We start from the raw sequence: 12,083 nt of genomic DNA, 5'->3' as shown, positions 1-12,083 counted from the left end.
TCTCTTCCTTTTCTTCCTTTTTTCTTTCTTTCTTTCCCTTTCTTTTTCCTTCCTTCCTTCTTCTCTTCCTTTTCTTCCTTTTTTCTTTCTTTCTTTCCCTTTCTTTTTCCTTCCTTCCTTCTCTCCCTTCTCTTCCTTTTTTCTTTTTCTTTCTCTTTTCCTTCTTTCCTTCCTTACTTCTTCTCTTTCCTTTTTTCTTTTTCTCTTCTATCTTTCTCTTTCTGTTCTTCTTCCTTCCTCTCTTTCTTCTCTTCCTTTTTTTCTTCTTTCTCTTTCTTTCCTTCCTTCTTCTCTTTCTTTTCTTCCTTTCCTCTTTCTTTCTTTTTTTTCTTTTTCTTTCCTTCCTTCTTCCTTCCTTCCTTCCTTTCCTCCCCTCTTTCTCAAATTCCAAGAAGGCTTGGAAGGGGGGAGGGGTTCAGTCCTTCTTGACTATTGCTTTCCTTGTGACTCCTGGGACATTGTTCAGCTCCTCTCTTTCTCTTGGCATAGATGTGTGTCTCCACCCTTTTCTTGATGGACTTAATACAGGCTTGTCCTTGGAGACCTTGCACAGCTCTATGGCACGTCAGGCATAAAGGGCAAAGCCGCTCATCTCTCCAATCACGTCCTGCTCGAACATGGTGTGCTTCGTGGTGCGCCCGCAGCGATGGCCGCGCCTCGGCTTGCTCATGTTCTTACTCACCTTGCGACCGTTGTTGCGGCCCCTGCCGTAGGGCAGCGCGCAGTTGGGGCTGCTGCTCCTCTCTGGCTCCTGCGGCAGAACGCCAGTTAATGCTAAGATTCTTTGTCCTTAGGTTTCAGAAGCTTGATTACGATGTGCCTGGATATGGCTTTCTTCACTTTATCCTATTTGGGATTTACTCAGCTTCTTGAATCTGTAGACTACCTAAGGGTAATTTACCAGGTATCCAGTATTTCGGCCATTATTTCTTCAAATATTTTTTTCACATCAAAGTTTCTTTCTGCCTTTCTCCTGGAACTTCAGTAATATGAATATTACATCTTTTGTCATTGTCCTCAAAGTCCCTGAAGCTCCTTTCGTCTCAATAGAGACCAAAAAAAAAAAAAAAAAAAATCTACTTCTCTTCGTGTAGACTTCAATCTGTTTACTCTCTGTTATTCAGACTGGGTAATTTTTCTTTTCTTTTTTAAGATATTTATTTATTTGAGAGTGAGAGAGAAAGAGCACGAGTGGGGGGAGGGGCAGAGGAAGAGAGCGTCTCAAGCAGACTCCCCACTGAGCAGGCAGCCCTAGTTCAGGGCTGGATCTCACAACCCTGAAATCATGACCTGAGCTAAAGGCAGCCACTTAACCAGCTGAGCCAGGCAGGCTCCCCAGAGTGGATAATTTCTATTGGCCTATTATCAAGATCACCAACTCTTTCCTCTCTCATCTCCATTCTTCCATGGAGAAGAATGAGTTTATTCCAGTGAATTTTATTTCATTTACTGTATTTTCAGTTCTAAGTTCTTCATCTGGTCCTCTATGTTTTCTAATTCTTTCTGAAATGATATATATTTTGAGGGGGGAGGGGCAGAGGGAGAAAGAGAGAGAGAAAAACTCTTAAGCTGGCTCCATGCTCAGCCCAGCATGGAGCCTGACAAGGGGCTTGATCTCACAACCCTGAGATCATGACCTGAGCCAAAATCAAGAGTTGGATGCTTAACCAAATGAGCCACCCAGTTGCCCCTGAGACTCTATATGTTTTAATTTGTTTCAAGAGGGTTCATGAGTGCTCCTTTAAGCATTTTTACAAGTTCCTTTAAAATTCTTGTCAGATAATTCCAGTATCTGTGTCATCTTGGTGTTGGCATCAACTTATTGGCTTTTCCCATTCTATTTAAGATTTTCTTGATTCTTGAAATATTGAGTATAATGAATTATTTTCTATTATACCCTGGATGTTTAGGATATTATGCAACTATAATTCCATTTTAAAAGTGTTACTGCCAAGGCAATAATCAGAGCTCTGTTTGCACATCCCCAGTACCAGTCACCTTGCACAGTGGCTGAATCACAATTTTTGTAGTTTTGGATAATTTGTTGTACAGTTATTGTAAGAAGAGAGAGAAAGATAAGAGACAGAGAGATCTACTTGTATATAGAAGGGGAGATTGTCTATATATGAATATATGTGTGCATATATAATTATTTTATGCTCTGGGCCCTAGAGGTATGTGAGCAATGGAGTAAAATGGATTTGAGGCTCTTGGTGGGGTGGGGATTAATGGTGACAGGACCCCAACCACAGTTTGGGGGAATGGAGAGCTGGGCTGGATGTCTGAGATGGCTCATTCACGTGGCTGACAGTTGATGGCTAGTGAGGATGGGAGAATGGTGGTCATCCTTCTCACATGGCAGCTACCCTTCCCCCTGAGTGAGAGTCTCAAGAGAACCAACTAAGCCTCCCTTTTCTGACTTAGCCTCAGAGGTCATACAGCACCTCTGGTTACACACAAGCTACTAAGGCCAGCCCAGATCCAAGGGAAGGGCACAGAATCACTTCAAAGTCTTTGAAGACATGTTTTAAAGCTATCACAACCTTCCTTCCAGCTACGAAGTATTTACATTCTTGCCACATGCAGAATTCGCTCTTCCTACAACCTTGGAATTCTCATCTATTTTGCAGCAGACTTATAGTCAAGGTCCACAAGCCTCATCATCTACATCAGAGCCAGGTGTTGCGGAGGTGCCATGATTGCCGGAAAACTAGAACTTTGGAGCACTTCCGGAGCGAGGGAAGTGGTTGCAACTATTTGGGAAACCAGTGGATGAATTATTTAGGACTGCACTGCCTTTTATGGTAGCCATCAGCCACATACACCAATTAAATTTCAATTAAAGAAAAATGAGGAGTACCTGGTTGTCTCAATCAGTTGGGCATCAGACTATTGATTTGGGCTGGGGACAACACCTCCAGGTTGTGGGATGGAGCCCTGTCTTGGGGTCCGTCCTCCAGTTGGCTTGAGATTCTTTCTCCCTCTCCGCCTGCCCCTCCCCGTGCTCACATGCACACACTCTCTCAAATAAATAAATAAATAAATAAACCTTTTGATTGATTAATAAACAAAAATGGGAAAATCTGAAAATTCAATTTCTCTATTGCACTAGCTAAATTTTAAGCACTGGATAGCTCCATGTGGCTAGTGGTTACTGTACTGGACAGTATGGACATAGAACCCTTCCAACCTTGCAGAAAGTTCTACAGTATAGTGCTAACTAGACAATAGAAGTTCAGGTTTACTCTGTGCCCCAGAAATCCACTCTGAATATATATCTTAATTTGGGTCTACCAAAAGCGTGCCCTGAGCCAAGGGACAGGTGGTTTATTTGGGAGGTATCCCCAAGAAACACAGGTGAGCAGAGAAATTAGGACCAGAGGAGAAAAAAATCCAAAAATGGCACAGAGTCTAGACCTCACTGAGGCAAGTGAGGCACCAGGGCACCTGCCTGAACCTGAGAGGGAGTGCCTCCTTGAAGTTCACACCCCCGCCACCTTTCTTCCCCACCCTCATTCCAGCCCCTGAAGGGCAACTGCTGTGAGCCACTAGGGCTCATGCCCACCAGGCAGGGACCCTCTAAGGACTCAAGGAGTCATGCAGAACACGGCTTTGAATCAACCCACTGAGGAAAAGAGAAGAAAAAGTATTTATTCGCTGGCTCCCACCCCTCTCTGGGTGAAAGATTGCCCCGGGGAAGTAATCCAGGCGCTCCAGTCTGTTCGGCAGGCAGACGGGAAAAAGACCTCAGATGGAGAAGAAAGATACAGGCATATGATGTGGGAAGGTGTCAGGGTGTTCATGAACTGCCCACCAGAGCTACAAGTGAGTGAAAAAAATGAGCTGAGGTGATATGGTGGCGGGTGCTATGGCATGTCCTAGAAGACCTCCCATGGAGGGGATGTGTACAAGCCTTCGAGTGATAGGGAGCCGGAAGACTACCTAAGCGCCCATCACTGGGGGAGTAGATAAGTGAATGTGCTGTGGGCACACCATGGGCTACAATGCAGCAGTTAGGAGAACCTGGTGTATGCCACCAGAGATCTCCAGAACATAAGTTTAAAAAAAAAAAATGGGAAGAGATAGAATGAAATTTATAGCACAATCCCATTTATGCAGATTGGGAAGTACATATACACACACAAAATCACAAATGATAAAGACACATCTTCCCAGCTATATATCAAGTGCCTTAAAGTGGGTGCCTGTGGGTGGGGGGGTCGGAGTGAAGATCGGGTACAGGAAGTGGGGGGAAAACCCTAGAGAATCTTTCATGGGCCAATTGCAATTCTGTGTTATGATCTGAAGAGGATGATTAATAACTCTCTGCACCTAAAGGCCAAGAAAAAAAAATAAGGGAATGAAAAACATAAAGTGCCCACACATCAAAGCAATTCCCTACCTGCTACACAATTATTATTACCGTGGGGGGTGATGATAACAAAGCAACCAGACTCCATCTGCCTTCTGGAAGCCCTCCTCACTGCCTTCTCTCCAAGCAGCCCCTCCATTCCCCAGCAAGTTCTCTTACCCTCAGCGAATGAGGAGCTCTCTACCCTTTCCTGCTACCCAGAGGGAGAGACAGGAGAACTGGCTGGCTATGACTCCCACAGGTTCTCACCTTCTTCTCTGGGTGTACATAGAGCAGGGGGTAAGCACATGAGACTCCGTTCAAACCCCAGCTCTGCCATTAGCCAGCTGTGGGACCTTAAGCAAGTCATTTTTCCTTCCCGTGCCTCCATTTTCTAGCTGGTGAAATGGGAACAAGCCTAAAAGTAACAACTCACAGGAATGTTCAGAGCATAAAATGAGTTCCCAGAACTAGCTCAAACCGATGGGGGAAGCTCCCTCTCTTGCATCCCTGCAGCCTCACCACTCATGCTCTGCCCCAGTCCCTGCCCTGCTGTGACCTGCCTTGGCCTCAATCGGTGGATTCCCAAAATTCCAGGAACTCCTAAATTAGGTCAGGAACTCCTTAGGCTTCATCCTGGGATTGAATTTCAGTTTCTCTTTCCTTCCTTTCTGGGCTCATCTGGCCCCACCCAAACCTGTGAGCTCACCTTGCAGCTTCCAGAAAAGACTGTCACCCCCTGCTCCCTTTCTCCTGCAGCTGACTTTTTTTGTGCCTCATTCTCCTCCCATGAGCTGTCAGAAAGCGGCACACCTGACTCTGTACCTGGCCCCACCCACTCCCGCCTTTCAAGTCATTGTGAAAATCACAATTTCCATTTGCATTTTCGCTTTACACACATCAGCCAGGACTGCTCGCTTAACCTGCCTAAAAAACGGAGCCATGCAGTCAGGGAAGCAGTTGCGATATGACCATGGCCATGGTGTGGGTCCTGCTGCTGGTAACTGCAGGGCTGAGCATGGCCACAGCTGGCCCCGTCCCCACTTCTAAGCCCACCACAACCTGGAAGGGCTGTGACATTGGCAGGTTCAAATCTCTGTCACCACGGGAGCTGGAGGCCTTCAAGATGGCCAAGGATGCTTTGGTGAGTCCCTATGATTATGGATTAACCTCTACTCCTCTTGCTTTGGCCCAGGTGCCACCTGGCTACAGTGGGCTAACCTCTATATCCTCCTGCAATGGGCTAGCCTCTGTCCTTTCTGCTGTGCATTAAACTCAAGCCCTCCTTCGAGGTCAGCCTCCATCCTTGCTGCTATGAGCTAGCCTCCAGCCTTCCTACTGTGGGCTAAACCTCTGCTCTTACTCTCTAGGAAAATTCACTAAAAAACTGGAGTTGCAGCTCCCGCCTCTTCCCTAGAAACCGGGACCTGAGACAGCTGCAGGTGAGTTGGAAGTGAGGCCATACTTGCCCTCACCTGGCCCCTCTCCCTCATTCTTTAAGTGGCTCCTTGCCTCCTTTATCTCACCTGTCCTCCCCTCTGTCTGGTCTCCCCTCGCCTGTCCTGTGCCCCCCCCCCCCCGCCCTGCCACCCCCCCCCCCCCCCCCCCCCCCCCCCCCCCCCCATCCTTCCTCAACTGCTACCTTGACCCTATCCCTCCCTTGGGTCCCTTTCCCATCCAAGTACTAACCAGGCCCCACCCTGCTTAGCTTCCGAGATCAGACAAGATTGGGTGTGTTCACGGTGGTATGGCTATAGACTCTTAAGTTCCTTTCTATCACCTCTTTGCCTCTCCCCACATCCCTCTTTCACCTGTTCCCATCACTCTTACCTAATTCCTTCTCATTTCTCCCTTCTCTCTCCAGGTTCTAACTCCCACCCAAGCCCCTTGCCCTGGCCAGCTTGTCACTGTCTAGTTTCAATGCCGATTCCCTCTGCCCCTCTCACCTGACCTCCCCACCACTGATTCTCCCTTGTGTCCCCCATCGTCTTTCTTCCACTGCCTTTTCCCAGAGTCTGCGCCTCCTTCCTTCACCTTGGTCACCTGTGCAGCCAGCAGCACCCCCTCCCCTTGCTTCCCTAACCTGTCTCTGTTCACCCATCCCCTTCCCATCTCTCCGAACTTCTGTGACCCCCATGAGCCACATTTCACTTGTCCCACCTCAGTCTTTCTCCTGTATCTTCCCTTAGGTTTCTGCCACACCTCTATCCTTCATCTGAATCCTTCTGCATGTGTTCCCTTCCCCTGCCTCCTTCTTACCTGACCCATCACCTATCCCCATCCTCTGTCACCTATCACCTGCCCTCTTTCCCTGCACTCCTGACCTGCCCCCACATAACTGGGTCTTCTTGCCTCCGCTTCCTTACCTTTCCACCTTGTCTGTTCTTTCTCACCTCTCCTCAGGTGTGGGAGCGCCCCGCGGCCTTGGAGGCTGAGCTGACCTTGACCCTAAAGGTCCTGGAGACCATGGCTGATAGGTCCCAGGGGAGCATCCTGGACCAGCCCCTTCACACTCTGCGCCACATCCACTCTGAGCTCCAGGCCTGTGTGAGTGCTCGGGGCACCTGGGTCCTCTCTGTGGAGTCTGGGCATAGGGGACATCACCCCTCTGCCCCAGGCCCCACCTCATACACCACCCTCCTCTGCCCACAGGTCAAGGCTCAGCCCACAGTAGGCCCCCATCCCCAGGGCCGCCTCCACCACTGGCTGCACCGGCTTCATGAAGCCTCAAAGAAGGTGAGTGACTCAAGAGGGGGATGGATGCCCAGGCCCTGAGTGAGGGAGGAGGCGGACACCTGGGAAATGGCCAATATGTCTCCTTTCTCAGGAGTCACAAGGCTGCCTCGAGGCCTCTGTCCTGTTCAACCTCTTCCGCCTCCTCAAAAAGGACCTGGAATGTGTCGCCAGTGGAGACCTGTGTGTCTGAGGACCTGGACCCACCCCCAGCCCATCTGAGACCCCAGACCTTAAGTGATACACTAAGCCCCAGACCTGCCTTAAGTTATTTCCTCTCCCCCTTTATTTATGAAACTGGAGTGCTAACCCAAAAGAAATGCTTGTTTTTCTACTTTTATACAATATGCACAAGTAAACAGGAAGGAATTGGAACCTTCTGTGATAAGTGAGTCCTTGGGTACGTGTAGAATTGTGAGTCTGCGACTGAGTGTGGGTGTCTGGGAGGTGGAGGTAAAATGTGTAACCGGCTGTGTATATTTATGTGTGCCTGATTTCCGTGACCATGTGCATGTATGCATGTAAGTGAGTGTCTGCCTGAACCTGGGTCTGACTGTAGGTGCCTAATAGCAAGTTCGCGCCCACATGTACGCCGTTCTGTGAACATGTAACACACGTTTATATGTCTCTCTGTCTGTCCCGTCTGTGAACTGGATATCTCTCTGTTCCATGGGTACCTAGGACAAAGAGAGGTCTAATCAAGACGGTTTATCCTGTAATGAGTATAAGAAACCCAACTCAAGTGGGGAAAGCAAAATTGAGTTTATTATCACACATAACAAAAAGTCAGCTCATAGGACTGGTCTAGGATGGGTTAATTCATTATTTAGCAATGTTTTTGAGAACCAAATTCTTTCCATTTCTGTTGGCTGATTCTTTTTTTTTTTTTTAAGATTTTTTACTCATTTATTTGACAGATGGAGACCACAAGTAGGCAGAGAGGCAGGCAGAGAGAGAGGGGGAAGCAGGCTCCCCACTGAGTGGAAAGCCTGATGCGGAGTTCGATCCCAGGACCCTGGGATCATGACCTGAGGCAGAGGCTTTAACCCACTGAGCCACCCAGGTGCCCCATCTGTTGGCTGATTCTTACTCTGGCTACCTCATGGTCTCAAGGTGGCAGCCACAGCTCTGGCTGTCACAACCAATCACCTCAAACTTAATGGAGTAAAATGACAACCATTTGATCCTACTCATAGATTCTGTGTGTCGTAAATTTGGACAAGGCTCAATGTGGATAGCTTGCCTCTGCTCCACGATGTCTGGAGCCCTAACTCGCCTTCCATAGGTTTTTGTTTTTTAAAGTTTGTTTATTTATTTATTTTGGAAGGGGGGAGGGAGAGATCATGAGTGGGGGGAGGGGCAGAGAGAGGAGAGAAGCAGACTCCTGGCTGAGCGGGGAACCTGATGTGGAGCTCACTCCAACAACCCCCAAGATCACAACGTGAGCTGAACCTGGGTCAGACACCTGGGGCACCTGGGTGGCTCAGTCGTTAAGCATCTGCCTTCAGTTCAGATCATGATCTCAGGGTCCTGGGATCGAGCCCCACATTAGGCTTTCTGCTCAGCAGGGAGCCTGCTTCCCCCTCTCTCTATGCCTGCCTCTCTGCCTACTTGTGACCTCTCTCTCTGTCAAATAAATAAATAAAATCTTAAAAAAAAAAAGAGTCGGACACTTAACTGACTGATCCACCAAGGCGCCCCTTTTCCACAGTTCTTAAAAGCGAGGAAAACTGTGGCACCTCAAATAAATAAGTAAAAGGTTTAATTTATTTATTTGAGAGATATCGCTTCTCGGCCTTTTGGCTAAGATCAAGTGTATTTATTTGAGAGAGTTCATGGGTGGGGGGGAGGGACAAAGGGAGAGGGAACAGCAGACTCCCTGCTGAGCAGCCCCCACCCCAACGTGGGGCTCAATCCCAGGACCCTGAGATCATGACCTGAGCGGGAGGCAGATGTTTAACCAACTGAGACACCCAGGTGCCCCAATAAATAAAATATTAAAAAAAACTTTTTTTTTAAATTAAAGAAAACCTTCCAGAGAAACTCCCTATTGGATGTGCATGCTTGTCTCATTGGCCAGAATTTAGTCACATGCTTAAGCCTAAAGCAATCAGTGGCAAGGAAGATATAAGTTGCTCAGCCCATGGCATGAATTTCTTTCCCTTTGCCTGACACCTGTTTTCGGGATTGCCTTGCAGTTTGGGATGGCCATCCAACTGAAGGGCTTCTTAAATTCATTAACATATGTAAGAAATTTAAAACAGTTCTTGGCACAGGTTAAGCCCCACATATGTATTTATTGATCTTACTCTTATTTTAGAATTTTTTTCCTTGATGCAAAGAAAACTCTTCCATGTGTTCCCTTCGTTCCTGCATACTTCACTAGTATGAGGATGTGAGCTCTGGAGCTGTGGTGGCCATTTTGTGGCCAGGAGGCAATGAGCCAAGCGTATGAAGCTATTCTTCTAAGGAAGGTAGAACTAAAGAGTAGGAAATTGGGTCCTTGGTGACATCAGTGAGGCATTGCACCAAAACCCCAAAACTCCTAACTCCAGGCTTCTTATTAAATGAGATAAACAGGGCTCCTGGATAGCACAGTGGGTTAAGGCCTCTGCTTTCTGCTCAGGTCATGATCCCAGGGTCCTGGGATTGAGCCCCGCATCGGGCTCTCTGCTAGGCGGGGAGCCTGCTTTCTCCTCTCTCTGTCTCTGCCTGCCTCTCTGCCTACTTGTGCTCTCTATCTGTCAAATAAATAAATAAAATCTTAAAAAAAAAATAAATGAGATAAATGTCTTAAGTCATGTTAATTGCAGCCAGAGGTATCCTCACAAATTGATCTCTGTATACCCAGCATAAAGCCTAGAGAAGGTAGTCAATTAATATTCGCTAATATGGGGTGCTTGGCTGGCTCAGTTGGTACAGCATGCATGCGACTCTTGATCTCAGGGTCTTGAGTTCAAGCCCCATGTTGGGTGTAGAGCTTATGTTATCAAATATATATATTTGCTAATAAACATTTGAATCATATAGGACATATCTGAATTCTGGCATTTGACCCTTTTCAATAGGCATGCCAGAATTACAGTCACAAATCCCTTCTTGGAGATGCCAAGGCCTAACAAAAAATTTTGATCTGGATATATTTTGGTTTGGCCTGGTCAGTATTCATTTCTCCTGGTAAAGCTCTTCAATTTTCCTTTGGGGACTAACTCCCATTTTCCTATTCTTTCATTTAGTTGAACACGTGACTCAGGTTAGATCAGTCAGAGCACTCCATCTCCAGAGCACGGTGGCAAGCCCTCCCTTGTCCCCACGCACAACAGCCTCTGTATCCGCTGTTCCCTGTGCCTGAGACATGTCCTATCACTCTCCTGCCACCATGAAGTCTTCACCTGGTCTGTTCCCATTCATCCCTTATGTCTTAGCTAATACCACCTTCTCCCTCAAAACCATGCACCTTCTGCATGGTGTACTGGGGTTCTTACTGCTTTCATATGTCTAAAAACTTTCCCATCCTAATTTTCTGGTGACTATCTAGGGTCAATCAAATGAAATTGCCAATGTCCTGCCATTTCTAACCTATAAAACTGGCGATTTTATTTGGTTCAACCTCATATTATTTTAGTAACCTCCCCTCCCCCAGAACATACAACCCAGACACCTGACCCCCACCTGGCCAATCAAAGCATTACATTGGATACTACAGTCAGAGCAAGAATGTCATGTGACTCCAGTCAGGCCAATCAGAGCCCTGCCCTTGTCCACCCCCCCCCCTCCTTTAGGATTGGAGGAGATTTTGCCATTTTACCTTTGGGGCTATGGTGCTAGAAGCATTAAATCTGTGTCTGTAAATAAATGGCCATTTTCCCCACATGTTGTTGAAAAGGATGAATCTGAGCTGAGAGAAACAGAGAAGAGAAATGAGTGAATAAAGTGTCTGGGTGAAACTGAGTCTGACATTCAGTCTCTAAGGCAAAGTTCCTTGTAGCTTTACCCTTGACAGTCTGCTCCCCAGATTTATGAGATAACAATGCCCACTTTTTAGTTCTAATCCAGGGAAGCTGCATTCCTGTCATTTGCTACCTAAAGACTGACTAATTCATGTCCCTGAACTTTGGGGCAGGGTCAGAGAGCTCTGCTGGGCTCCCAGGCTCCTGTTCTTCCTACAGCAGTAGGGCTGTGATCGCCCTCAGCTCTGGGAGGGCAGGGACCGAGTCTGTCTTGGTCACTCCCGGGTATTCAGTGACCAGCCCAGGGCAGGCACAGAAGAGCTACTCAGACATTTCCCTTGGATGATACTATGCCCTCTCTCACCTAGTGTACCTGTTTCTTGGGTTTAGATCTCTCAATTTTGAAAAACAGCACGGCTTTGGCATTGACTGATAACTCTCTACCAAATGAAGGAGTTACAGGTGCAGGAAGGAGGGTGGAGTGTTATCCAAAGAACTGAACTAGAGACCATGTGGGTCCCAAACATGTCAGGTAGATGGCAGTTTCTGGTTCTGTTTTGAAGACACACACACATCCCACCCCACAGCCGGGGTCTCCATGAAAATCAGACATCATATATCACTTCTACAAAAAACCCTCCACTGGCTTCTCATAGCTCGGGGAATAAAATCTGGACTCTTGACCCCAGCCCACAAGGCTCTGCAGAATCTGTTCCCTGCTTGCCTCTCCACCTCCTCCCCTCCCGCTCTCTCACTCGCTCCAGTCCAGACATACTACCTCTAAAACACTAAGGACACTCTTTCCTCAGGGCCTTTGCATGTGCTATTCACTTTGCCTGGAATGCTTTATCCTGGCTCTTTCTACAAGGGATTTCTTCAGCTCCAGCATCATATTCCTTGAGCCCCCAATCTAAAGTAGGCCTCCTGGTCAGTCCCCGTCCCTTCCCGTTCTCATTCTTTCCATGGCATTTATTTACCCCCAGACACATCATTTATGTGCTTGTTTACTCTCATCCCCATGCCTAGAATATAGGCTCCATGGGGGAGGG

At 47.4% G+C, this 12,083-nt stretch overlaps 1 protein-coding gene across 1 annotated transcript; it reads left to right on the top strand.

Annotated features, from left to right (window-relative positions):
- The first annotated feature begins 5,318 nt into the window (after positions 1–5,318).
- On the top strand, positions 5,319–7,277 carry IFNL1 (interferon lambda 1). Its single transcript, XM_059382229.1, has 5 exons — positions 5,319–5,495; positions 5,722–5,793; positions 6,755–6,898; positions 7,004–7,087; positions 7,179–7,277. Exons 1-5 carry the CDS (start codon positions 5,319–5,321, stop codon positions 7,275–7,277), a joined length of 576 nt encoding a protein of 191 aa, XP_059238212.1.
- Positions 7,278–12,083: the final 4,806 nt, after the last annotated feature.

The sequence above is a fragment of the Mustela nigripes genome, chromosome 17 (assembly GCF_022355385.1).
Source record: "Mustela nigripes isolate SB6536 chromosome 17, MUSNIG.SB6536, whole genome shotgun sequence".
In the NCBI taxonomy this organism is placed as follows: domain Eukaryota; kingdom Metazoa; phylum Chordata; class Mammalia; order Carnivora; family Mustelidae; genus Mustela; species Mustela nigripes.
This window is presented reverse-complemented; position numbering and strand designations above follow the sequence as displayed.

Bases quoted from the DNA above. Each gene is read 5' to 3' on its own strand.
- IFNL1 (XM_059382229.1), top strand. From the start codon at position 5,319: ATGACCATGGCCATGGTGTGGGTCCTGCTGCTGGTAACTGCAGGGCTG. The intron at 5,496-5,721 runs GTGAGTCCCTAT...CTTACTCTCTAG, and splicing joins AGATGGCCAAGGATGCTTTG to GAAAATTCACTAAAAAACTG. The intron at 6,899-7,003 runs GTGAGTGCTCGG...CTCTGCCCACAG, and splicing joins ACTCTGAGCTCCAGGCCTGT to GTCAAGGCTCAGCCCACAGT.